The sequence below is a fragment of the Furipterus horrens genome, unplaced genomic scaffold (genome assembly GCF_987537825.1).
Source record: "Furipterus horrens unplaced genomic scaffold, mFurHor1.1.pri manual_scaffold_1, whole genome shotgun sequence".
Classification (NCBI taxonomy): Eukaryota; Metazoa; Chordata; class Mammalia; order Chiroptera; family Furipteridae; genus Furipterus; species Furipterus horrens.
In genome coordinates this window covers 4,508,612-4,535,649 of record NW_028327171.1, presented here as the reverse complement: position 1 = coordinate 4,535,649, position 27,038 = coordinate 4,508,612, and the positions used below count along the sequence as shown (strand labels likewise).

Sequence of the window (27,038 nt, the reverse complement as noted above, 5' to 3'; positions counted from 1 at the left end):
TGAAAATGTCTTCACATCCTCCATTTCTTTCTTATGATTTGTCACTCTTAAAATCCGAGTGCTGAGAAAAATGTCAAATAAGCGAATGTTGATGTGATTTGGACATAGGGCATATTAATACGTAGGTAAGAAAAGGACGGGAAGGGAGATGAAAGGAAAGGCTACTTTCTGCCCGTCCTTAGGAGGTCCTGGGGCTCAGCTGCGGGGTCTTCTCTCCTAGGCCTTTCCTTTTAGCTTTTTGCTTGTTTAAGCAAACGGTGGTAGGATAGACTATTTCAGAATTCCTGATCACTGACTGCAGATGTTGTCATGCCGTGGGGCCAAAGTTTTTCTTCCTGTTAGGTGAGCATTCTCCTTGAGGATTTGGTGAACTCAAGAGACCACAAAGGAGATGTAGATATTTTGCCTCGAATAGCTCCCGGGATGAGTGTGACAGACTGTGTTTCATTGGAGGAATCTTTCTGTTGAATTAGAGAACCGTTTCATTTGTTGTTGCTGTTTTCGTTTCCTGTGCTGACTTTTTCCAGCCCTCCCGAGTCTCTGGTTTTCTGACCACACATTTTTCAAGGGTATGCGTTTGTTTCTGTACCATTTTCCTCACTCATTTGTTCCCAAGGTGAGACTCAGCCAGAGATGCATATAAATAAGGAATCTGGGCATCAGGACAGACACGGACAACCCGTCAGGTTTCCTCTGGATTGTAAACTACATGGATTTTTTTTTTTTTTTTGAGGCCTAATGAATGTTCCTCTTATCTTTTTCTCTGCAGACACAGTAACTGTAGTAAATGTGCATTCTCAGAAAATCCACTTAAAAACCCAACTTCCTAGGGCCGTATTTCAGTTTTGAATAGCGAGTTTTACCACCCCGGTGCACGGATTGTACTAGAAAATCGATTCGGCACCGTTGCGGCCTGTTTCCCTGAGTTACACAGCAAAGCCGCTCGCTGCACCATTTAATTTGACCCCATTACTGTCATAAAATTTGATACCGCGTGCATTGCTCCAGGAAAAAGGCAATATGATGCCGCTTCAAAAATCAGATTCAGAGGATTAGAGTGTCATTTTTGATTTTAAATGACTTCTAGTCTCTGTGACAGGGTCACTGTTTTCTCCTCAGGCCTGTGTCACGAGGATACCTTGCCGCCGGGATCAGCCAGTAACTATCATCCCAGGCTGGTTAGTTTCCTCTGCCCCTGTTCAATTTCATAGCCTTCATCTTTGTAATCGATCAAGTAATGATGTAACCCAGTAAGAGGAGGCGGAGCCCTGCAAGGGCAGCCACAGCTGCACAGTAGGTGGCTGTCCGGTGGCTTTTGCCGTCCATCACCACAAAGGAAAAGGGGGCTTTGCAGTCCTGACTGTGCTGATCAGGCTTGCAGGGAAAGTTTAAGGCTGTGGATTAATGCCGACATTGGATTATCAAAAGGGCCAGGAGTTTGGCATGAAATCCAGATAAAAATCTCTAAAATGGACTAAAAATATGTATGCACAGGGTTGGCAAAAGTAGGTTTACAGTTGTGAGTACACAGACCATGGAATTTATTCTTGTATCATTATTTATTAATTATTGTATTATTTCCCATACGAACCACTGCAAACCTACTTTTGCCCCACCCTATGCATTTTATGTATTTGAGGTCTGTCTGGAAAAGGCCAGCCATTCTTAATATACCGAGAATGGTTAACACAACGTTGATGTCGTCTGGCAGCCAAGGAGAGGGGACTGGAATGTGCCTGTGTGAACAATGACGACCTCACTGTACTGGTCAGTGGGGGCAGTAGATGCAGCTGAGTGAGCATGGGTACTGTGTGGTCGTCACATTCAAAATGACTGAGCAAGTAGAGCAGCGAGTCTGCGTCAGACTTTGCGTGAAGCTTGAACACTCACTCCTCCGTGCAGACTCCTGGGACGATGCAGAGGCCGCAGCTGTGGGCAGCTGGTGATCGGCAGCTTCGTCACAGTAACGTGCCCACTCATGCGTCACGTCTCGTGCAGTTTTTTTTGTGAAACATCAAATCATCCAGGTGGCTCAGCCCCGCTACAGCCCAGATTTGGCGCCCTGAGACTTCTGGCTTTTCCCAAAACTAAAGTCACCTTTGAAAGGGAAGAGGTTTCAGATCATCGATAAGATTCAGGAAAATACGACAGGGCAGCTGATAGCAATTTGGAGAACTGTAGTGATCAAACATTTATATAACTTACAGAATGATCACCCTGATTAGTCCAGCACCCATCTGACACCATACAAAAGTGTATTTTTTCTCATTTAACTTAGCACATAGCAGAAGTGGTTCTGTTCTGCTTTCATGGGGGAGTTTCTCAGCCACAGCACTGTGAGCATTTTGGGCCAGAACCTCCTTTGTTGTGGGGTCATCCTGTGCCCTGCCGGGTGGGTGTTAGCAGCACCGCTTGCCAGATGCTGGTAGCACCCCTTCCCTCCAAAAGCCTTCGTTTTAGAAGAAGCCAAGTTTCAGAAATGGGCCCATCACTATGGTAACAGCATCACAGCCGGAGGAGGAGACGCTGGTCAGGTCGCACTGAGGACCCCGGTGCACATCCCGTGTACACATGCTCTGCCATTGGGGCTGTGAGTGGGGTGCAGAGCCAGATGGGGCCTCTCTTCTTGCTTCCATTGTGGAAGCTTCTAATCTTGCGACCCGCAAAAGCACTCTCCACAGTCTCAGAGGCTGTCCTTGTCCTTCCCTCTGGGAAGGCTGGACACCTGCCTGCAGGAGCAGCCCGTCTCCTCCACGTCCCCACGCGTGATGGTGAGTGCCGCACACCTGCTGCTGGTGCTGCTTGGCTGTGCTCACAGCTCGGGGAGCACGTGTGCCATTAGCCACGCTCGCCCTGCCTGGGCACAGGTGCGGATGGAGCCTCACTCATTCTATCTGTGCCACCTGTAAGGAACAGTGTCCAGGGCAGCCACGTGCTCATGTGAGTTCAGTGTGACCCACCGCTGTGCCCGCTGCCCGCACCAGCCCTGGCTCCGTCCTCCGGGGAGGAGAGGGCACGTTCAGGGTAAGACTGTGGCGTAGGAGACTCAGTACGATTCAGGTTCCTTAGGGGCGTCCCTCTTCTGCCTGCGCGCACTCCGGGCTGTTCACGGGACAGACTCAACTGTTGCCGCTGTCCAGCCGACTCAGTCGGGGGTGAAGCAGGGACTGATTGTCCCAGGCGGCATGTGGACACTGCTCTACCGACCTTGTCTGGTTGGCCACCACTTGCAGCAGTGGGACCATTTGGGCAGTACCTGCGGACAGTGTTTCTGGCTTGGCTAGTGCTTGGATGGGAATGGAGGGACTAAGTTGCCCAAAGGCTGGCACCGGGCTTTTTATTTTCATGACACTCCTGCACTGTCAGGCCGGGAGCTCTGACCCCTGGCTGAAGCACCACAAATAATGCGAACATGCTCAGGGTGCTTCCCTGGGAGCCCAGTCCTCGGGCACCCTCGCAGCTCTAAGGCCCAGTTAGAATCTGATCTCCGGGAGCTACAAGTTCTGGTGTGTAAGACACACACCTTTCACTGATAGGCGGTACAGTTCCAAGTTTAACTTTACAAAGCAAAGCCTGAACTAAATACAGGACGTTCCTAATCTTAAAACCCAGGTGAGGGAGGGAGGCGGAGCAGGCCTTCCTGGGGTTCTCCACATGTACTCATCGGTCTGAGTTCCTGCAGACTCGCTCAAACGGGGACTAAGACCCCTGTCCGTCCCAGGTTGCTGCCCAATAGTTACGACTAGTAGCCAGAGGGGAGTTTCAAGCCCGACCCCGTCCGTGGTGCCTCCCAGAGTTCAGTAGTGACTTTACGTGGGTTCTCAGCACTCCGTATTCTAGGTGCTGTGGTCGTATAACTAAGTGAAGTGACTTGCCCAAGGTCCCAAGACTGATTAGTGGTCAAGCTGGGACCTGGAAAGAATTTGACTACTATCCTGGGTCGTTTCCAGCGCAGCCTCCCAGCCCGACATCCATGATTTTACTGGGTTCTTCTGAATGTTTTTATTGCTTGGCATTGCTTTCTAAATATTCAGGATCAAAGTTTACATTATGTTGATAACTAGACGGGTTTATGTTCAGGTTTGCAGAAACGCTGGTAAAGACTGTTTTTGTTACTGTCTCTAAGTGCCCCCATTCACAAAGCGGTGCTTTTCCCCCGCAGGTGCACTTAGAACTACCTCCCAGCTCTTCAATGGTGGAGACGGAAGAAGATTTTAACTTGCTCAAATCTAGCAATATCCAAAGATACGAAGTCCTTAAGGAGATCCTGACCACCCTTGGCCTAAGCTGTGACATAAAACAAGCTCCTGCCTTAACACCCCTTCACTTACTGCTGGCGGCGGAGGTGAGTGTGTGCCCAGCCTGGAAGGGGCCCCCGAGGTGGCCTTGCTCAGACTGGTCACCCTGCCCCTGCTTGTCCATTGCAATGGGCTTCGACTTTGATTTCCATTTGGAGTTTCTATTTTGACTTCAGCACAATCTTAAAGATACCCAAGTATAACTGATATTTTTGGCCCTTGCATGATAGGGAGCGAGAGAAGGCTATTAGAACGTAGAAGGTGTTGAGTCTTAAGGTTCTGGCCCTCCCCATTTTGCAGGGAAAAGGGCGATTGTTCTGTGTGTCGAGAGGGTGTTTGGAAACCACAACTTCTGCATCTGGGATTAAAAACCTTTGTTTTGATTTGGACCTTCGTCAGTGAATCTTGGGACGGGAAAAACTAATTACCAGTTTGTTTTGTTTTTTGTGCTGACGTCTGCCATCTTGTGGCCAAGGGGACTCTGGCTTTTGGTTTATAGCTGAGTCGTGTCTGGAAGGAAAACGGCCACAGAGTTGGCCCCATGTGCAGCAATTTTCTGGCCTTGCGTCTGCATTCGATGCCTGTGTCAATACCTGCTTTGAGCAGGTGGCCAGATTCTCCAGATGTTGTCTCCTTGCTAATCCCTTTGCTTTGCCAAGCTGTCAATTTCTTATTGTGGCAAATTATTTTGTGGGACTATTTCTGTCATCTCTGTGAAATAGGGAAATCGGTGACTTTAGTGACATAGCCATGCAGATTCAGCAGCTATTTAACAGTCCAGGGAACCCCAGACAACAAACTGACCTGCTCTCCTTTGAAAAGAACACATTATGTCTCCTACCCCAACATTTTTAAAAGGAAGAATTCTTCCCATGGCCAGCTTGCTGTGCAGAGCAGGGCAGAGGTGTGTGACTTGGAGAAAGCAGGTACAAATCTGGAGCGTTTAGGGTTAGGATATTTTACAGGAGTATTTGAGGACTGGATGAAATAATACATGTAATAGTTCTGTGTAAATTTATTACTTAAAAGATAGTACAATTATTATTAATACTAGATTTTTGGGAGGTTGAATAAATTACAAGGGTCCCATGTTTCTAACAAGTATCTGGTGCTATAGATAATGATTTTTAATTTTGAAAATTAATAATAAAGCAACGGGTGCTTTTTTTCCACCTAAGAGACTTTTAAATTTGCATTTCCATTACACAGTGCTTAGCCGGCTTGACTCTTCGATGGTTGCTCTTGAGAATTAATGGTATAACTTTTGTTTGCACCTTCATCCCAGGGAATCAAAACTCCACATCATTTATCTGTTCAATGTGTTCTGTTAATAGAAGGAAAAGCACCACCTCCGTTCATCTGGGGACTTATAAAAACATATCAAAGCAAAATAAATTAATAAATGAGCCAGCAACCCCCTTCCCCCAGAGTATCAAAATAAAGCTGGTCCTCAGAGCTTCAGCTCTTCTAGAGGACTCACCTGCAGACCTGTCACTGAGCCATGTGGGTAAGGGGAGGAGTGACGGTCACGCTCATAGACATCTCCCTGCCTCCTCTCCTGAGCATGGAGGGCCGAGGCAGGACCGGTGAGGTAGTGCCTCCCTGCCCTAGAGGAGGCTCACAGCCCGGGAGGTCAGGGAGCAAGATAAACCTGGGCTTGCCTTGGACCGTGCTCCCTGACCTTCCCTGAGAGTTCTTCTGACTATGCTGGTCTTGGGACTTGCACCTCTTGACTCTTAGACACAGCAGTGGAGAAGAAAGGGCGGCCCCAGCTTACTCTCCTGCGCGCAGGAGTTGGGAGTTCGAAGCTTTCCTCTGTCTCCTTCAGGATGGGCATCACCTGACATACCGGAGGCTTTGTATTGGTGTCTGCATTTATTACAGTGCCCAGCAGATGCTTCCTCCGTATGTCCTTCAGGTTCTTCCAGCTGCCTGAGGCTGGGGGTGCATTTTCCCCTGTTGACTGGTAACCCCTGTGCACAAAACATGGAAGCGAAATGCTTGAACAAGAGCAGAGCAAATCTTTGTTCTGTAGACACACACACACACACACACACTTCACATGGACACACAGCCTCCAAGCCCCCAGAACCCCCTTAGTGTATTGTCACCTTGGAAAAGAGTGCCTCTCGGCGACGTTCACGTCTCGAGTCTCCATCAGGTCTGGCTAACCTTGCGTCCCTCCACCGTGGGCCGCCGTGTCCTCCCGGCCGTCCTCTGGGTCCTGTCTCGCTTCGGGAGCCCGAGGAGCTGCGTGGGTGAATGCGTGACGGGTGTGTATTCGCTCGTTTCTCGGCGTTTATTAAGCCCTCTTAGCAAACCCTGACGCCATTGTAGAAGGAAATGTAAGAATGCAGAGCTTGAAAGTACGTTTTCCTGGAATACCGATTCTCTAAAGGGTTACCTGCATATGAATGTGAAGGTAGCCGCTTGCCCCTGTGGTGGCCGTTCTGGTGGCAGTTGGGTGCTTCCCGCTCTTCTCCTGATGCCCAGGCGGGGACATTTCAGAACCCTGCGGTCCTTGGGCTGGGGGTTCAGTGCGTGTAGGTGTGGGTGACGGCGCGGGACGAGACCGCCTTCTGTTTGCTTTGCTCTCCTGCAGCCTTCCTAGTGGAGCTCATTGATCCCCGTGGAGAAGCTCTGGGCGTCCCCTGCGTCCCGTCCCGTTAGACACGCCCGCGCTTCAGGTCACCCCCTGCCTCCCGTACCCGGTGCCCTCGCTGGCTCGGCTTCCTGCGACCGTGCTGCTGGGAACCGAAGCTCCGTGACCACACGGGGTCGCTGCTGAGCTAGGCAGCCCGGCGAGCAGGCAGCCCGGGCCCATGGAGGAGCTCAGAGATTTAACTTTTCTCTCTCAGTATAATTTAGTCGTTCCCCGTGATACCGGGGGCGCTCCCTTTTGGGTCTGTGGAGATTGTTTCAGTGTTACAGCTACTCGTATTCACCCTTCATTAAGCATTTACTGTATGCCCAGTAGCATTACAGGGTGGAATATGAAAGAACAAAATATACACGCGCGTTATCTACATACCTTTCCTGCAGGCCAGCTGTGTTTATCCAGTTTGGTGCCTAGACACTCGCCCTTTATAGCAAGTGGCACAGGAGATTTATGAGGTACCTCTGTGCTTCCATGTTCCTGCGACGTGAATGAAAATGACTGGCACAGCAATCCAAGTAGGAAAAACACCCAAGTACAGTGACCCTTGGTGTTTCCTAGGGGTGTGTTCTGAGACCTTCGTTGACACCCAAATGCCACAGTAACATGTGATTTCCACTGTAAAATCCGGTCACTGTGATTTCATGGTGTCACATGCATGACAGGACTAGGGAGCTTGGCTCGCAGGGGCGCAGAATCCTGCTGGCCCTGCTGACTTCCTCTCTGACCCGGGTCTTCTCGTTTAATCAAACCTCCCAGGGGCAGGATGAAAACTCAGGCCTCAGCAAATTTATGATATGTCACGGCAAGCCAATAAAACACATGAGCTCATGCATGCCGCACACCTAAGTCCATAGAAAAAAGACTGGAAGGAAACACAGCACGGTATGTGTGGTAAAATATACGGTATATTTTGGGGTGGGAGACTCAGGGTGATTTTCATAAACGTTCAAAACTTTGTACTTTCTGAATTTTGTGTAATGTACATGTATTATTTTTTTTAAGAGCAAAACCCATTATTAAAATGTAAAAAACAGATTACTGTGTGTCAGTAGACTTTGAAGGCATTCCGTAAGGCACAAGGAGTCCCGTATAGATGTTGACACTGTATTTAATGTTCAGCGTCTGCATGAATTGTTTAAAAAGTGAGAGCTTTGTTAGTAAACGCCTCGATGCTGGTGAATGGCCATGAGGCGTACTCGCGGCTCTCATGGCCTCGGCTGTCCCTTGGCTCCTGTGGGTGGCAGGTCCTCCCGGTGCATAATTCGCGTGCCCCACCCCTGCGTGGGTGTAGCGTTTCTTGATGGAACCCCTTGAACTATTTCTCAGAGAGGATCACATGCATGCCAACAGCACCCGGTGAGTCCTTTCAGGCAGGTGACCTCCTTTCTAGGGGTGTGGGTGGAGCGCGAGACTCCTGAGTCACACCCTGGACCACAGGGCTCTATGGAGTACGATTACCAGGCCGCCACCACCCCGACCTGCCCCTGGTGGTGATGGGAAGTTAGCAGGAGCACGCCTTCGCCGGAGGGAACACGGGTGTGTGAGTAACACTGGTTTCATAGAAAAAACAGTTCTTCCCTCGCAGAACCTAAGGTCCAGTTGAGAAACTTGCCCTCTTGCTTCTTCCATTTTCACCTCTGCCAGGGAAAGGGCTCGTGCGGTGGCCGCTGCCCCGAGACCCGTGGGAGACCCTGAATGCAGGGCAGAGCCTCGGCTTCCCTCTGTCCCGCAGAGCCACTGCCGCCTTGGGTCCCTTTCTGTCCCCGAGCCCAGTGGAGGAAGAGGGTGGGACAGGGCACAGCCCCCGCATGCTCCCTTCCCTGGGACATCCCCGCTCTGGTGTGGGGAGCGGGAGGCTCTTCCTGAAACTACAGAGCTGGGATTCCTCTGGGCATTCCTCGCGCTGGTCGCTGAAGGCGTGGAGAGGCCTGGGAGACAGGCAGGCAGGATGTTGGTGGCAGTCCTGCGAGGCTGTCTCTGGTTCCTTTGCCTTGGGGTCAAGGGGTGACTGTAACACGCGGTGACAGCTGGGTTTGTTATTAAAGCGACCGGCTGAACATCACCCAGCCGTGTGCGTGTCACAGGTAGTGTAGGAGTCGTGGGTGGGTCCGATCGGCTTAAAAACAAAGTGGGACCGTATATCAATGTGATTCAACCCCAGATCATTTGCCATGATCCCTCCCCCCAAACAGGTATGGTTGGTAATGAGTTTTGGTATCTGTACACGTGGCAGAAAATTTCTGTGCGGTCCCTTCCAGCAGGGAATTCCCTTCTTGATGTTGGTTGCTCTCTGAGGAACCCTAGCCTAGATCGCACCGTATGGGTCTTAGTCTTTCTTCTCCTGCTGACCACTTCCTTTAGCAAATACTGCGTGCCCACTAAGTGTGAGACCTTGCAGTGGAAGTTGCTGGGAAACGAGATGATTTCTCATTTCTTTCTAAACCTCACCTGAGGATATGTTTATTGATGCTAGAGAGAGAGGAAGGGAGGGAGGGAGAGAAACATTGATGCGAGAGAGAAACATGGATCGGTTGCCTCCCGTACATGCCCTGACCCCTGATCAAACCCACAACCGAGGCATGTGCCCTGACCGGGAATCGAACCCTCAACCTTTTGGTGTACGGGATGATGCTCCAACCAACTAAGCCACTGGCCAGGGCGATAATTTCTTATTTCATAGCATGCTTTTTAGTTAACCAAGTGCCTTCACATGTGTCATGGTCTCATCTGGTCTCACAGTGGCCCTGGGGTGAGGAGTGGGGCGTGGGGTCCTTTCCCCCCAGAAGAGCCAACTGGAGTCTCACGTGTTGTTCTGAATTCATTAGAATTCTCCATTTTTTTTAAGTGTACTGTTTGGTACGGAATGCTTCTTCTCTTCACCCTGAATCCTAGTTCTGAATCTTGAATGTACAGCGAGGGAAACTTCTGGTGTTACTTTAAAATACAGCTTAAAAACTAATTTTTGGAGATCCAAGTTAGAGAGAAAGTCAGAACTCCAGGTGCGCCCTGAATAGCTTTTGACATGCGGCTGCCGTGGGGCCACGGCAGCTTTTACAATCCGGCCCCAGCGAAAGAGCAGCTGGCAGATTAAAGCAAACATTTCAAAGCTTTTATAGCTACGAACGTTTTTAAGGCCTTTCATAGACCCCTTTCTCTCCTTTCTTCCTTCCTTCGCCGTGCCCCAAAACTGGACGGTTTTTGTTCATTTTAATGGGCTTCCTGGTATCCAACACAATACCTGTGGCAGAGGTGACATGATGAGTTTTGACATTGACATTCAAAAGAAGTGCCACATTTTCCTTAGCTGCCTTTATTTTCTTCTGTGTTTAGAGGCTTTTAGCTACTGTATATACTGTGTTCCTATTGGAATCTTGTTTCCACAAGAACGTTTCAAAGCAGCCCCTTTGGAGTGTAGATACTTCCGGGTTAAACTCCAGGCAGAGACCGGGAGGACGCGGTGGGAGGTGCCCGTGCAGTGTGGCTTGTCGTCTGCTCTGCTGGTTCTGTCCACCTCGCGTCCTGCGGGCTGGCCTGGGGAAGGGCAGGCGGGCCGCTGAGCGACAGGGACCTCTCTGGCGGCTGCTTCCCGGGGAGGGCAGCCTGCCTCGGAAGGGCTGTTTTATTTCCTCGGACTATTAATATCCACTGCTGTGCAGTCATAGATTTGTGGATGGGAAACAGGCTCTTTGGAATCAGAAATCCTCTAGGACCAAATGTTTTTTGTCTTCTCCATCAGTGCCCTAATAGCTGCCATGTGTGAGCGGGATGGATTATGGCGGTAGCTCCTGGGGAAGGTGATTGAAGCTGTCTCTGGGAAGTCTTGCAGCGCTCCTCAGAGCAGATTTCTGGCTCCCAAGTCGAGAAAAGACATCACGGGGAGTGAGCCGGCCCGGGCCCGGGTGAGACGGTAGGATCAAAGGGCCCGCACCTTGTGATCGTGGTCCTGTGTGGAGCTGAGGGCCACGTGGCAGTGACATGCCTGTGGCAATAGCAGCATCGTTGGCATGTCCTGCTCAGCCCGGGAGCACTGGGGTCTGAGCCTGACCTCCAGCTGGTACATGTTACCCTTCCCTCTTTGGGATGTCAGTGGTAGTTGGGGGCACATTGAGTTGCCGTTCATGCGATAGTGAGAATATCACTCCAAGAATTGTGCCGTCTTGAAAAAAAACGTTTGTGGTGTTTCTGGATTTCAAGGCTGACAGGCAATTTGTGGACCCGAATGGTGTCTAACCCTCTGTCTGCGCTGCCTGAGTGGCGGCCGGGTGGCGGTTGCCTGTCCCGGATGGCAGCAGTGAGGCGGGGCCGGTGCAGGTGACATCCTTGGCTTCCTCGTGGCCGCTGGCACGCTTGGCCCGGTTGGTCTGTCTGCCCATCCATCAGTCTCCTTCTCCCGGAGGTGAGAGAATGCGGGTCACTTTTCTTAGTCTGGTTCCTGTTCTGGCCCTGCAGCTGCTTCTGCGTAGAGGCCGCTGTGCCTGGCATGGCCACACAGCCTGCCGGGCGCTGAATGCTCCCCCTTCACTTCTGCCTGGTCCCTCCACTGGTGGCGTGTTTTCCTTTCGAAAATGTTGTCAGGCGTCAGTTTAAGAATATAATCAGTGGGAGAAATATTGATGCTGCAGACTCTGATTTTGGTTCTCGAGCTCAAACTGCATTTGATTCATTGAGCAATGTGGCTTTACATGATAACAGCTTAGTCTTTAGAACATTTGTTTTGATAGTCTTTAGTGGTATTTGAGTCTTTATAATTTTAACATGAATTAAAAATATATATAATTGTATGTTTGTTTTAGGTTACAATATCTAGAGATTTCTGCCAAGAAGCAAATGCTCTCTTCCACTGACACAGATTGAAAAGTAATTTTGTCACATGGGCGTAAGTGTTGTGTGTCTCCCGTGCGTGTGTCCAAGTGTGGGGACAGAGGGCTTGCAGGTGAAGAGGTGGCTGTGTTAGCACTCACACCCCAAGATTCAAATCCCAGTTCTAAGCAGAATCTCGTGCGGAGACGAGACGGACTGGCACCGACCATCGCCCGTCTGCGGCAGGAGCGCGTCGCTGGCCTGCTTGTCAGTATCACAAACCACGAGACTTTCCTGGGCCCCGAACTGTCAAAACTTCTGGTTTAAATCTGGCCTCCTGCAGGCAAAGCAAAAGTTTGAAAAGTGAAAGCTAAAATTGAATATTCTTCTTAGAAACCATGTAAAGCTTTGCACTTCCGTGCCATAGGAAAGTATTTGACGGGTTGTATTCTTGTCGCTGAGCAAAAATGATCCTCTGGACAGCAGTTACTACGACGACCGAATGGTGGCACCAGTAACGCCCCTTCCTGGCTTTCATCCCTGTAAGTAAGGGAATGCGTCTTCTAAAAGAAAACAGTCGACTGTGGTTTCATAAATTAAAAAATGGTGGTTCATTTTGGGGGAGGCGGGTAATAGGGTGGGAGACTCTTAAGCCTAGAATTGCCTAGATTATTCTAGGGTGTTGCCTTCCATAGGCAACGTTGATGTCCGTGGTGACCGACGTTCTTCCGTGGCTGTTTAGTCCAGAAAGTGCTTTGAAGGTCAAAGGGCTGCAATTTTGAAGATTCTCCTCTTTGAGAGTATTTTCCTCCGGTGATGATGGGATTGGGTCTGGTGTCTCAGGCTGACTGAATGGATTTGCCACAGAAGATGACTTTTTAAAGGACAGCCCACTGCCACTGAAGTCTCATGACAGAACCTTCTCTGCTCTGTGGGGGCGGGCAGATGAGATGACCTTTCACATCCTTTCCAGGACTCTGCACCATCATGCCGGTTCCAGGAAAGCCATTAGGGGCCAAAAATATATATTTTTTAAACTTTTTAAGTAGTGCCTTTGGGTGTATTCTTTTCTAAGAATTTGTGATTATAACCATTTTCATCTTTATCCTGGAACAATTTGATGGTTTCCACGGTTAATTGAAGCACAATGAAAGAAAGTTATGCTTCTGCTTTATTTTATTTCAGGCTCTTTCTCAAATTAATTTTCCTGTTAATTTAAGAATTACCCATGCACTCTAGTATAGCAGCCTCAGGTTTACCATCAAGCTGTGTTTTTAGACTCTGCATGCTACATTGGTCGTTTTAAAACCGTGGTGCCTGGTTTTTATATTCGTGGGGTTTTCCTACCAGCTCACGGATGTTCTCACGCTCCATCATGCAGTTAAACCTGGGGACACCTCCTGGTGGCACCGTTCTGACAGGTTTGGGCTGGGCAGCTCACTGAGTAGTATCTCTTTCCGTTTCTCCAGCATTTGACTTAGAGTCTAACAGCTCTGTTTCAGCCACTGCTCAAACACAGTCCTGCTGACCCCCTAGTAGTACCACGGTATGTGTGTCCTTATGGGGCGGTCCACTTTGGCAGCTTAGTCCTTTCCTAATATATAAGAAAAACATTTTTATTCTTTCTTGTACCTGCTGAACTGTAAGTGCAAGAAAAAGAAAATACAGGGTGGGGCCAAAGGAGGCTTACAACTGTGAGTATGCGAAGGAAACGTAGTCTATTCTGGTATTATTTATTAATTATTAGTTATCACAGGACTTTCCTATCGTTGCCCCACCCTGTATTTCACAGAAAATCTCAAATATTCAGAAGTAAACAGAATAATGGCCCGAACACCTGTGCACCCAGCACGCAGCCTCGCGGTTTTCTCTTCTGGCCCATGCCATCTCATCTCGTTCTACTCACCCTGCCTCCTCCTGTATTATTTTTGAAGCAAATCTCCTCTTTCGTCTGCAAATGTTTTACTTATTTATTTTTAATCCTCACCCAAGGCTATTTTTATTTATTTATTTATTGTAAGAGAGAGAGAGAGAGAGGAAGAGGGTGAGAGAGAGAAACATTGATCGGTTGCCTCCCGTGCTTGCCCTGACCAGGGACCAAACCTGCAGCCTAGGCGTGTGCCCTGATCGGGAACTGAACCTGTGACCTTTCAGTACATGGAACGATGCTCCAACCAACTGAGCCACACCCAGCTAGGGCCCGTTTGTAAAGATTTTAGTGTATGTATCTGAAAGATAAGAGCACTCTTTAAAGAAGATAATCAAATACCGCTGTCATACGAAGAACAATCCCTTCCTAGACTCCCTTATGCAGTGAGCGTTCCAGTTTCTAAGGAGACATCTTTAAAGGCGGGCTGCATCACCCACGCGTGTTGGCCCTTTATGAAACGATCATCAGAAGAAAGCCACTGGGTAAAACCACTGACACTTTTGTGGTGGAAGTGATGGAAAGCTGATTTCTGTGCCTCTTTTGAAGGCCATGTCTTAGCCCCCTGAGTAGACCATTCGGAAAAGGGCAGCGAGTAGTCGTTTGTAATAATGTGCAAACAAGCGCGCACACGGAACCAGGGGAGTCTTGTGCCGCTCTCCCCCTTCACGGCTCAACGGGAGTTCCTCGCCCACTCTTCTCTGCCCGCGGAGCCCTGAGTTTCCTTAGCAGGGTGGAATTAATTTTTGCTCCGTATGCTTTCGGTTCAGGTTGATGTTTAGCCTTTGACCCAGGCACTTTCTTACAATAAACAGTTTGTTGATGAGAGCAGCTGCCCCGCAGATTGTTTCCAGATTGTTCTCACCGTGGAGGACAGGGTGCACCTTACGAAGAAGTCGGCCCGAGACGGCGCTTTTCCAAACGGCTGGCTGCCTTTGCCGCCGACTGACTGCCAGCCCCCGAGCTCTGGGCCGTGCGTACCCGTGAGACGGTGGCAGTCCGTGTCGGCAATCAGGCCTCACCGTCCTGACGGTTTTTTTTTTTATTCTCTGAATGAACGATAGCAGCATCTTCTAGACGCTTCCGCCATATTCCTTATGTTACAGTAGGAGTTCCCAGTATTTTGTGTGTGCAAATGAGTGTGTTATTTTGTGTGGGGATCTGGGCTCCGTGAATATTTAAAGGTTTTCTGCACAATTAAGGAACAAGATAACTTTCACCCTGTGGTAAGTATCACCCGCCTTATATTAGTTATCTTGCCCTCTTAAAATAAATTCTTTTTTTTTCCCTGCTTTTGAAAGACAGTACTCCTTTTTTTGTGACCTGCAAAAGAAAGGCACCCGAGTGACTTGGTCATTTATGGGACTCGGCGGCGCCCTTCGCGTGGCCTTCTGCCGCCTCCCTCATCACCCCAGCCGTTGCGGGTAGTGGCCGCTGCGCTGCCCTCCCTCCTCCAGGCGAGGTTAGAGCCGCGGCGTGGGCGCCAGCCCTTTTCACCAGACTTCCCACCAGGGGCTGCCGGGGCTGCCGTCAGAGCCGTGAGGCTGAGCTCACCTCCCTAGCGGCAAGTTTATTTTTTCTACAACCAGTCAATTTTGCTAAGCTACCAATCCTGGTTTCAAAACTCAGGTCTCACCACCCAGCCGCCAGCCACCAAGCGTGCTCACGGCCGCGTCCCTTCCAGGCAGGTATTACGTAGGCCCTGGACACGATTCAAGACCTAAGATTAAGACTTGTGTGTTTTTCATTCAGTGCCAATAAGCTGTTATTAATACGCTGATTCCGCACAGACTGCAGGGCTTCATGAGATGCACTGGGGTTTGGGCTCGGGGAAAGTACTTCCTGCATTTGGACTTCAGAGACCCGGCCTCCGGAGCAATGGCCGTTGCTGAACCAGAATTTCTTTTTTCCGGGAGGTGTTCTTGCCTGGAGTGGCCTCAGCAACCCTGTTCGAATGTAGATTGTCGGCGGGTCCTGCTGGTACAGCTGAGGTGTGAAACGCTGAACGGTCTTCTTGGTGGTTTAAAAAAAAAAAAAAAAATATATATATATATATATATATATATATTATTATTATTATTATTATTACTTTTACAAAAACTACGTCTTTGATGATTTTAGGATTAACTCCAGAGCAAAAATGACCAGCGAATGTCAGTGGTGCAGGTGCCCTGGCTGGTGTGGCTCAGTGGATTGAGCACCAGCCTGCAAACCAAAGGGTCTCCGGTTCGATTCCCAGTCATGGCACAGGCCTTGGTTGCGGGCCAGGTCTCCAGCTGGGGGCGCACACAAGAGGCAACCACACATGGATGTTTCTCTGTCTCTCTCCCTCCCTTCCTCTCTCTCTAAGAATAAATAAATAAATAAATAAATATTTTTTAAAAAAACAAAAAAGGTGGCAGATGCCTTAGAGTTTTTGGAGCAAATCCCTTCATTTCCCCCCAACTTCTTATTAAGGAAAATTAAAAGTTAAAATGGGGTGAAAGAATAAGTCAAAAACCCCATGTAACCCTCACCTGAATTCACCCCTGGTTGACATTTTACACCATTTTGATAAAGAGGGTTCGGTTTTTTTGAGAAAATGTATATGTTACTGCCTTTATGTAAAACACGAAGCACAGGACTTACCATTAAGTTGTTTATGAGGACATGGGCCTTCAACATGTTTGCTTCTGGGAGTTGGTGGGTGGGTGGCCCTAGTTTCTTTCTTTAATTGAAATAAAACCGGTAGCCTACTGGTTTGTCATGGTTCTGGAAGGCTGGTTTTTACCCTGTGGGGCTGTGGGTACATGCTGTCTTCACGTGGGCCTACATGTGTCAACTTCTTACACTATAATGTCTTAAAAGTGCTACGTTATAGAACTTAAAACATCTTAGAGCCATATGCTATGAGGATGACTCGTTGATCTTTTATGCTCAACAAAGGGATTCTGCCCTCTGATTGAGGAAAATTCCACCCATGATCACGTCACGAGTTACAAGATTTACAATTTTTCTTTCAACTCTCTAACCCAAGTCTTGTTTCTTGGAAGCTTAGATCTGATTGCTTTCTTCTAAAAGAATTTTTTTTTTTTTTTTTTTTGTAAAGTGTAAGTAGCATACAAATGCTCTTGGATTATTTGTGTGAGTATCTCTCTGCCCCATCAAACTGTAATTCAAGACCATTCAAAGGCAAGGACTGTATGTTGTCAATCTTCGTATCACTTTTCCAGTGTTTTGCCCATAGTGGGCATTTAGTAAGCATGTTTTGTTTGGACACTTAAAAAGTGTTTTGGCTTTTCCCACTGGTGTGTTGTGAAACGCTTCCTCTGCTCCTGCGTCGGGGAGACCCGAGGGGCCTCGGGGACAGGCCAGCAGAAAGCCATCCAGCCAGCGCAGACCGGCTGTCCAGTTCAATCTTGGCCCGTCACCCTTTATTCAGGTATAATGGGAATTGCGTAAACAACCGTGTTCAGTGGTCGAAAAGAATCAGCTGCTGGTGTGCCTGAGGAGCTCTGACAAGAAGAGAGTTTCAGGAGAAAGTGGGAAGAGGTGTATGTTTCGTGAGTGTGCTTTCCGGTTTAGCAACGATACCAGGCACCCACTGGCTGGCCAGCGGCTCCTTCCCATAAGCTGGCGGCGCCTTCTGACATGCGGACGTCTTAGACCACATCCTCTGAGCGCTTGCATGTACATCTGCCCTCTTTTGTACACTTAGGGAGGTGGTGTAAGCCCCACCCCCCGGTGGTGTTCCCTGGGGTTCTCTGAATTTTTCAGTGTCACGGTGACAGCCAGGTGAACAGGTGAACCTTGGTGAACAGAAGTGGACTAGACAGAAAGCTCTCGGCTTTCCCAGAATCCTCTTCAAGCTGCCCGGTTCTTTCTTTACAGGCACCGTGTACATTTTAATATTGGAATCCCAGGGTCGGTGGTACAGTTTTTACTGGAAAGTAAACATTTGGGACTGGACACTGAATCTTGAAGCTGACTTAAACACGAAGAAACTGAGGCCCAGCTGGTCGGTGGCAGAGCTGGGGTCCCTGCCCCATGTGGGTGCAGCGCTCCAGAGGGTCAAGGCTGGGCCAGCAGATGATGGACAAGTAGGAGGGGACCGTGGGGCCCTGTGATGTCCTCAAAATCAGGGCCATGCCCGGTGCCCCAGGCCTGCTGCAGCTCAGGGTCGTGGAGGTGTGGACGGTCACATCTGGGCACGGCGCACGTCGGCCAGGACGCGCCACCTCCGGGCGTGCTGGGCAGGGCGCCCACAGCTGTCCTCTCGCCCGGCTCCCTGTGCGGAGCCTTCTTGGCTCCCCACACGGGGTCGGTCCCCAGCTCTGTCAGAAGCCTGTTTGTGTTGGACGGGGACGAGTGGCGGGTGCTGTGGGCAGGCAGGCTTAATGAAGGCCCTGGAGACAGCTACGGATGTCGAGCACCCCCACCCCCAGCCCCGCCGGTGGAAGTTAGCGCCTCTCCTGCAGGGGCGGGGGTTGAGCCCCGACCCGTACAGCGTCCCTTTCTTTTAGTGACGCCCATGGCTTTCTTTGGTCCCACACTTGCAGAGTGGATTTCACCTCTCAAACGAGCCCGCTTGGCCCCGCGGAGGTGTGATGCCCATAAAACCAGCCTTGTTAGAAACGACTTACTCATTACCCGTTTTACGGGTCCACCCAGCCTTTGTGCGCTTTTGCTAGTTGGCAGGTAACAAAAAATGCAGTAAACCCGTGGCCTTTCAGGGGGAGCCTCGGCCTGAGCGATACCTCTACCCAAGAAAAGGAGCACAGGGTATCAGACATGGATCATAGTGCCTGCTGTGTCCCCCGCACCAGGGCTGAGAACCGACTGTGACCAGGGTCGTCTCGGGTCCACTCTGGTTGCTAGTGAAGGACGGGGGTGTGCAGAAATCCATCTCGCCGCTGCGCCCACGTGGGGTCAGGGCCGCCTGTGAGAGGCAGCCCCTTCAGAGCGACGCCCGGTCGCCTGCTCCCAGCCACGTTGGGCTCTCTCCAAGCTGGTGTGCGGGCCACTGCCCCGGTGACCTGTGCCCTGTGCTCCCCACCCGCCGGGGCTCTGGCTGCTCTCGGCCACAGGGTTACGCAGGCAGGAGGTGAGGGCTGGTCGGCCTTCCTCTTTCCTCTGTGCCCTGTCGGCTCACAGTCCCCTGCGGCGGCTCTGGCCTTGTGCTCCTTCAGGCCCGTGGCTGGCCCAGGCGCTCCGCAGCTCTGCCCTTCAATTCTCTTAACTCCGCCTGCAACTCGTTAGGTAGCCCTTGGGTCGAATTCTTTTGAATTTGCCGTCGGTGGCTGAAACCAGAGAGTGGTGAGTAGTAACTTGCGCAGACTTGCCTACCGGACGCCCTCCGTGAAGGGTAGGCCGGGCTTCAAATCCAAGTCCCCTGCCCAGCCTTCTGCTCCCACCCCTGCCCGGGCCCCTCCCACCAGCCCCTGCTCTGCCCCGCGCACATCGGGTTTGTGCTGGTTCATAGCTGCATATAATAGCGAGACTCTTCTTCTTTGTGACGCCTTGTGCATTCCGATCACAGTGCATAGGGATTTGCTGTGTTGCTTCCTGTCGGGTCAGCTCTTCTCGTGAGGACTGTGGGATGGGGGTCAGCGAGGACTTGGGAGGCAGGCAGGTTGGGGTTCATGGGTGCAAGCCCCAGCCTGTGACCTACTGTGTGGCGTGGGCACCGCGGTGCTGGCTGAGGCGCCCTGCCCTCTTCTGTGGGTGGCGCCCTGGTGCAGAGGAGCCGCTCGCTGAGGCTTGGGGTGCGGGGTCTGAGGCGCCCGGCGTGGCGCTTCTCGTGGGGTGGCGGTGCGCAGCAGACCGTCGCTGTCGTACCACGGGCCCAGTGTCAGACGGAACAACTTAAAGTCATGTAGCAAGAGCCAGTGCCCATCCCTCCTCCGTCTGGGTGGGAAGTCGTGTTCTGAGACGCGCCCGGGGCGGCCTCTCCCGGGGCTCTGTGGGTTAGGCGGGGAGGAACCCCGAGCCAGGCTCGGTGAGGGCCGCCCGGGCCGCCCCTCCGCTTCCTCTGTGGGCCGGGCACTCGGTGGGGGCAGTGGGTCAACGGCAGGCAGGACAGGGAGCTTCAGGGGAGTGGAGGGGTTGAGACCTTGACCCCTTCTTTCTTTTTAAAAAAGTTTTGGTAAAATATAGGTAACGTAAAGTTTGCCACCTTCATCGTCTTTACATGCACGACTCAGTGACACTTATTTCATTCACGATGTTGTGTGACCATTTCCAAAACTTTTTATCACCCCAAACAGAGACTCTGTACCCATCAATCAATAACACCCCAGTTTTCTTTCCACTCAGCTCCTGATGCCTGTGTTCTACTTTCTGTTTCTATGAATTTGCCTATGTTAGGTATTTCGTACAAGGGCAGTCATACAATATTCGTTCTTTTGTGCCTCCTTATTTCACTTCGCCTGGTGTTTTCAGGGCCCGTTCATATCGTAGCATCTGTCAGAACTTTACTCCTTATGGTTGAATAACGTCTTGTGTGTATCCATTTCCCATTTTGTTTATCCATTTCTCTGTCCCCCCCCCCACCCCCCCCGGAGCACTGGGGTGGTTTCCACCTTCTGGCTACTGTGAATAATGCTTCTGGGAACACTGGTGTTCAAGTGTCTGTCTCAGTCCTTGCTTTTGTTTCTCTTGGGTACGTCCTTAGGAATTGCTGGGTCCCACGTTTATTCTCTTTAACTTTCTGAAGAATTGCCCAATTGTTTCCCCTGCTATTTTGAGAGTCAGTGTCACTAGAATCACTGATGAATTCGGGTGAACGTGACAGGTCAGAAACACCCCCAGCACCCCAGGAGATCTGGCTGGGTTGCTGCCGACTTGGTACCAGGGGTAAGAAGAACGGTTTCATGCCCAGATGCCTAGGGGCGGAAGAGGTGCCACGCAAGAGTCCAGCTGTGTCCCCAAGTATCGAGGGTGGTGCCACTTGGCCCAAGCCAATTATTGGCATGTGGTAAAGAATTTTCATTTCTTTAAAAGCGGCAGGAAATTGGATGTGAAATGTCCTGAATTTTAAGGAATCGTAACTAGTTCAAAATGGGTGGGCCAAATAAAACATGTCCCCGGGCTCATCTGTCCATTGGTGACGGGTGGCCTGCATGTCGTTGGGTGGACCGGTTTCAGCAGTGTATCACTGAAAAGCTAGCAGCCCCTCCAGGTCCAGTTGTTCCGGTGACAGTGCTTGGGGTTGGTGGCTGATCCCCTGGGGAAGCAGGAAGGCAGGCGCTGCGGGGTCCATCCGAGGAGGAACCTATGAGGCGAGGGCCGGTCAGACTGCCCAGTGGGGCTGGGACAGGAGCATCTTCCCAGGGGCCCCGTCAGGTCAGGAGGAGCACTCAGACCCTGCCTGCTGCCATGTGCTGCTTGGCGGTTCCGGGTACAAGTCCACCCCGAGGGTCGCCGCCGTCACACGAGCAATCCCCGCCTTCGGGGGGGTCAGTCCTCTCCCAGGAGTGCCATCTTGATTGTGAAGACCTCCCACGCATGTGTCCTCGTCATGTGTGTGAGGACTCACAGTGTCAGGGTGCAGTGGGCTGGGAAATACCAGTTTGCAAAATGCAGTGGAAAGAGCAGGGGTATTTCACTGGAGAAGATCCCCTGTTCCTGTTTCCTTGAGCGTGCTCCATGGAGAAGGAGACCCCTGTGAAAGGGCCTGTGTTCCGTGCCTTCGTGGGTCCCTTTGCTGACTTACACACTCCGGTTGCCGGGCAGCTTACAGTGCTAGGACTGAAGCACAAGCAATCTGATTATTTATAATGAGAACAGCGTGTCTCAGAGACAGAAAACCTTTAGAGGTTAAGATAAGTTGTTTGGGGGCCCTGGCTGCTGTGGCTCAGTGGATTGAGCGTTGGCCTGCGAGCCAAGTGTCGCTGGTCTAGTTCCCAGTCAGGGCACATAGGACTAGGTTGCACGTCAGGTCTCCAGTTGGGGGCGCATGAGAGGCAACCACACAGCGATGTTTCTCTCCCTCTCTTTCTCCTTTCCCCTCTCTCTAAAAATAAACAAACAAATTATTAAAAAAAAAAAAAAAGGTAAGTTGTTTGGTGTTTCTTGGGAAGAGGAGAACCGAAACACTAACAGAGGTGGTACCAAGGAGTTTGAATCCAACGCTGAATCAGAGGTGTGCCTTGTTTCACCGACTGCATCTTCTCAGGTGGATAAGTGTAGCCTACGAGACAGGCGAGGGGTGAGGTGGCCCTAACGTGACGGGATGTAGCACACTGTACATCTCTGACCTTCGCTGCGCACCCCGGAGCAGGTATCACGATGCCTGAGCTAACGGTCGAGCAGCCCCTTCTGTGTGTTTGCACTAAATGTAAGCTTAAGCACTGATTTCTCTGGAAGTTGAGGTCCTGGTGCTCTTTGGGACAACCGAGAATATCGAGCCTCATGAACTTCAGTGCTGCCGACGGTCGTCGCTCTTTGCACTTAAAAAACCAACTTCAGGCGGGATTTATATTCAAGAAAACGCACCCATTTCGGTGTCGTTGGACGAACGTGCACGCCCCCGGGCAGTCGCCTTTGCCACCGAGACGTGGGCCAGCCCCAGCGCGCCCCACCGCGTGCCCGGCACGGGCGGTCACAGACCGGCTTTCTCTCATTGTAGCCTACGCCGGTCTTTTCTGGAATTTCATCTCAATAGAACCCTGCAGTGTACACCCTTCCGTGTCTTTTCACTTTTCTGTCTTTTTAATTTTAACCAGCGTTACGCTGTGGGGCTCCCTCTGTGTCGCTGCACATACGGATGGGTCGTTCCTTTTTCCATGAGCTGTGCTCGGTAGCGTGGCTGTGTTCTAACTGATTTATCCACGCACCTGTTGGTGGGTGTTTGGGCAGTCTGCGTTTCTTGGCGATTATGAGTCAAGTTCCTTTGACCATTCATGCACAGGTCTTCGTGTGGACACGTGTTTTCATTTTCCTCGGGTAAATGCCCAGGGCTGGAATTTCTGGGTCACATGGTAAGTATATGTTTAATTTGACAAGAAACTGCCCGACTGTTTTCCAAACTCATCGTACCGTTTTATACTCCCGCCAAGAGCTCAGATCTTTGCCAACACTAGATACTGTCAGAATTCAAAAGTGTAACTGTTCTAGTGTGTGCGTGGTGTCTCTCACTGTGGTTTTAATTAGCATTTCCCTGGCGACAAGTGATGCTGGCTCATTTTTCACGTACTCATTGGCCATCTGCTGTTTTCTTTGGGGCAGTCCTGGTTCGTGCCTTTTCACTGAAGCACTCAGTTGAGTTGTCTGTTTTCTTATAATTCTGTTTTAAGGATACAAGTCCTTTGCCGGACACATGTACTGAGAGTTGTTTCTCTCAGTCCGTTGTTTATCTTTTATTTTTCTTGACGTTCTCTTCGGAAGAGCAGCACTTCTTAGCGTTCTGAACCTGTACGCGGTGCAGTTTATCACTTTTTCTCTTCTGGCTGATCTCCCTGCTAGAGCACAGGCCCGCCCTCGCCTGTTCCCCTGCAAGATGCTGGCATGTTGAAGATTCGTTCATGTGGCATGAAATAGCTCACCTTCCGGTTGGTCTCCAGGTGCTTCCTTCTGAAGCCGTTTGACTCGGAAGTGAGGGTTCCGGTCGCACCCCCTGAAGTTGGTTGAATGCAGTTTTATCAGGGAGGCTGCTTCTCTGTAGCCACAGGGAGCTCTGGACATACCTCTGATGTTAACAGAGGGACGTCTTCTCTTTTGAAACGCCTGCCCTTGCACGAGGCTGGCCTGGGAGCCCAGGTTTGCATTTACTACGACTGGGAGATTTTAGTGTGATTGGTGCAGGCCTCTCGGGATGGGCGCTCCCCCAGTCCCACAGCTAGTTCCCTGATACTCCACCCCAAAGGGGGCCTCTGAGCCCCAGTATCTGAGAGGAAGTTACAGCCTCTGATGGCTCCAAGACTCCTGTGGCCTGAGGGTAGGACTGAGGTTCTTTTCTAGGTTCGCCCTTCCCCTACCTGGACCTGCATTTGGGACAAAGGGAACGCAACCCGTGGGCACCCCATTATTTTTCCTGTGTGCAAACGAGCTTCTCCATTGTCCATGACCCGTCAGTGGCTTGGTGACAGAGGAGGTGGAGCCCTCTGGGGGCTGGGAGCCAAAGCGCTGTGTGTCTTAGTGCGCCATCTTCCATGGTCTTTCACCTGGGTTTTACATTTTCTCACAGGTGGGATAATGGATGTCCTTGTGGGCAAAGTATAGAGATACAAGTTTTCTGTAAAATGCACAGAGGGGACTTTGGGGGATAGGATGAAAAATTTAATAATTCTACTTATTCCCTTGGATTCTGGTTTCTGAGCAGGTTATTTTTATAGAGTAAGCATACTTAGCATACTTACTGTCTATTGTATAACAGTTAAATGTTCAGAATACACAAATCCATGTTAAAAATTTTTTTTTTTAGAGAGCGGGGAAGGGCGGGAGAAAGAGAGGGAGAGAAGCGTTGATGTGACAGTTGCCTCTCGCATGCGCCCTGACCGGGGAGTGAACCACAGCCTGGCTGTGGGCCCTGATCAGGAATTGAACAGGCGACCTTTCGCTTTGCGGGGTGACGCCCAACCCAGTGAGCCTCACCGGTCAGGACGAATCTGCTTTTCTTGGTCACGAATTAGGAAGTACTTGCATTACCTAAATGCCACTCCGAGGGAAAGCACCCACCATCTAACATGATGCTGAGTTACGGCCTTTCTGTTTCTTCCTTTACGACTCAGGAACTCCGGGATCCTCTTCTGCAGTGGCTGGGAAAACGTGGGGGTCCTGGGGGAGTGATAGAGGCCAGCAAGCTGTCCCTCAAGTTCGTCCCGTCCTACACGTCTGAGATGGAGGTCACGCCAGCCGTCCTCCCTGTGGTGACCAGCGCGATGGCCTTCTCGTCAGAACATTTTAACCTGGAGATCTACCGACAGAACTTGCAGACAGAGCGACTTGGGAAAGTCGTCCTGTTTGCTGACGTGACGTCCAGCACCATGGACCTTCTGGATGGGTGAGTGTCGGGTCCGTGCAAGGGTGGCTGATTGTGCGGATGGTTCTCTCTAACTGGTGCTGGGGAGCGGGGCCAGACCCGTGGAGGGGGAGCCCTTCGTAAACCCGTCAGCAGGGTGGGCGAGCCCCGGGCCCGGGAGAGTTCAAATGCAGGAAGAGAACGTAAGCGAAGTGCTTTGATCAGAGAGGTTTGTGTTTTAAACGATGGGCGGTTTTTGGGCCTGTGACTTTTTAAAAACAGGCCTTTCAGAATGTCCTTGGGAAAAACGAACGTTATGGAAAGACTTGGTTCACAGGTGGCCGTGTTCTTCAAGTTATCATTTTACTTCCGTGTTGTTAGAACGCGCGTTAAACATTTAGTTCAGATTATCTTACAGCGGTGTCCGGAGAGCAGGTTTGCACGATGTGTGAGCTGTGTTCAATTGAAATAGGCTGGAGCTTTGTACTTGGAGACCTGTTCTGCTGGGTTCCTGCTGAAGGCATTCTTTGAGCACGCTGTAATCCCATGTGCAGGTTCGAACGGTGCTCTTGGTGAAGAATTTTCTTTTTATTCCTTCTGTTTCCTGGACTTTGATTAAAGCTTGAAAAATGGAAAGCAGATGAAAGGAGTGGTTTAAACTCCCCAATTAGTCAGTATTAATTAATCCTCTTATTCTGAGATAGTTGAAAATGTAGGATCATAGAGGCAGTAAGAAAAGCATCTTCCCCCAGCATGGGACTAGAATGGAAGGAATGTAGGATTCTCCCCATAAAACCCAGGTTCACAGTTTCTAGGCACTTTCCCGGTTAGACTGCATAGCTAAACGCATAATTCAACCTATGGAACACATGGAAATATTTTGGCCTTTCTTCGTAATAATTTCTGGAATTCGATAGCATGTTGATCTCAAACGATGGCCTTAAGATTTCTTGACGCTCACACTGGAAGTCCTAGAAGCGGCAGTGGCGTGTACGCGGCGGACAGAGGAGACGCGATCGCGCAGGGGAGTTGGCGGATGCGGGGCGGGCCCGCAGGACCGGGGAGCGAGCCCTGACAGCCACAGCTGCTGCTGACTGAGGCGTCTCGGGTCGTACGTCTCTCCCCAGCGTTCCCAGCCTCTCCTGCTCCACTCCCCTCTCGCCAGTCCCCGGCTGCCCGGCAGAGGGGAAGCCTGTTCTTGTAGGTGGAACCGTCATTACTTGCTGGTTCAAACCCTGTGATAACCCTTTGTTACTCAGCGGAACACTCTGTTATGTTGAGGGGGTGACCCTGTATAATTATGTTTTGGCATGACGTTGGGCACCAGATTTGGGGAGGTGAAAAGCAGAAGGAAAACCCTGGCACTGCCAGACCATTTTTGCTGTGTTCGTGGGCATCAGTGAAGACTCCCGTGTGCTGGGCGATCTTGAAACCTTGGAATGATGGGCTCTGAGCTTGAGTTTGTGGAGTGGGTGGTGCGTGTCCAAGAAGCCTGCTCACGCCCTGCTGGAGTGGATGGCCTGGCGCTCCCACGAGATCGGGTCCTTGGGTTTCCTCACATATCGGGGAGCCTGGCTTAGGGTGGAAAAAAGTGCCATGCAGATACACGGCTTTAGTACCCTCGAATATCGGTAAGCTCCTTTTTGGCGTTGGCCTTTCTATAAAGAAATAAAAATTGTGTCTTAAGCAGCGGGGGCCTGTAAAAGTGTGGAGCTGAGCTCCGTGTTAGTGGAGTTGGAAACTTCTGTAGGATTAAGAGTTTCTGTTCTTACAAAAGAAAACTATTTTAATTTTTCCGAGGGCATTATGAATCTTCTTTGTTTCTCGCCTTGAGGGGTCCCTGCAGCGCGCAGCGTGAGGTGGCTCTGGCGGGTAACGACTGCCCCTCTGCTGGGCACAGAGCAGATGCTGCAGGAGCGGCTGCTCACAGTACCGGGTCCTGGATGTCCTCTTTGCCTGCGCTCATGGGAGCCTTCCTACCCGGTGGGGTGGGGGGGCTTTCCCTCTGCTGTCAGCTGCGTCCGCGAGCCTGCTGACCAGTTCCTGGGGGGCGGGAGCCGTTTTTAGGAGAGGTCACTTTAGTGCCAAAATGACCTGAAGTTGTCCACAAAGAGACCATGAGACAGATCAATGGAACATATGGCTTATTACTTTCTAAGCACAAGACCAGAAACATTTTTTACCGCGGATATTATATTTGATCCTCCATAAGCTATCCTTTTGGAAACACAGTATTGTGGTAATAATAACAACCATCATAGCCAACACATATTGAAAGCTTTTATCTTCCAGACGCTGCTTTTATGTACTTCACACGTATCGACTGATTTCATACATCATCTCTCGGTGCCTCGGGTCATTCATCACTGGAACAGAGTCAAGCCCTATTATCGCAGCCGTGTGTGGAGGCATTGC

At 50.6% G+C, this 27,038-nt stretch overlaps 1 protein-coding gene across 1 annotated transcript in view; it reads left to right on the top strand.

Moving 5' to 3' along the window:
* LOC150020541 (biotin--protein ligase-like) overlaps window positions 1-24,669 on the top strand; it is a 37,619-nt gene extending 12,950 nt beyond the window's left edge. Inside the window, exons 5-6 of the mRNA XM_090271704.1 lie at window positions 4,163-4,345; window positions 24,394-24,669. Of these exons, the coding sequence (XP_090127830.1) occupies window positions 4,163-4,345; window positions 24,394-24,669 (459 nt within the window). The remainder of the gene's footprint in view (window positions 1-4,162; window positions 4,346-24,393) is intronic.
* The last annotated feature ends 2,369 nt before the right edge of the window (window positions 24,670-27,038 follow it).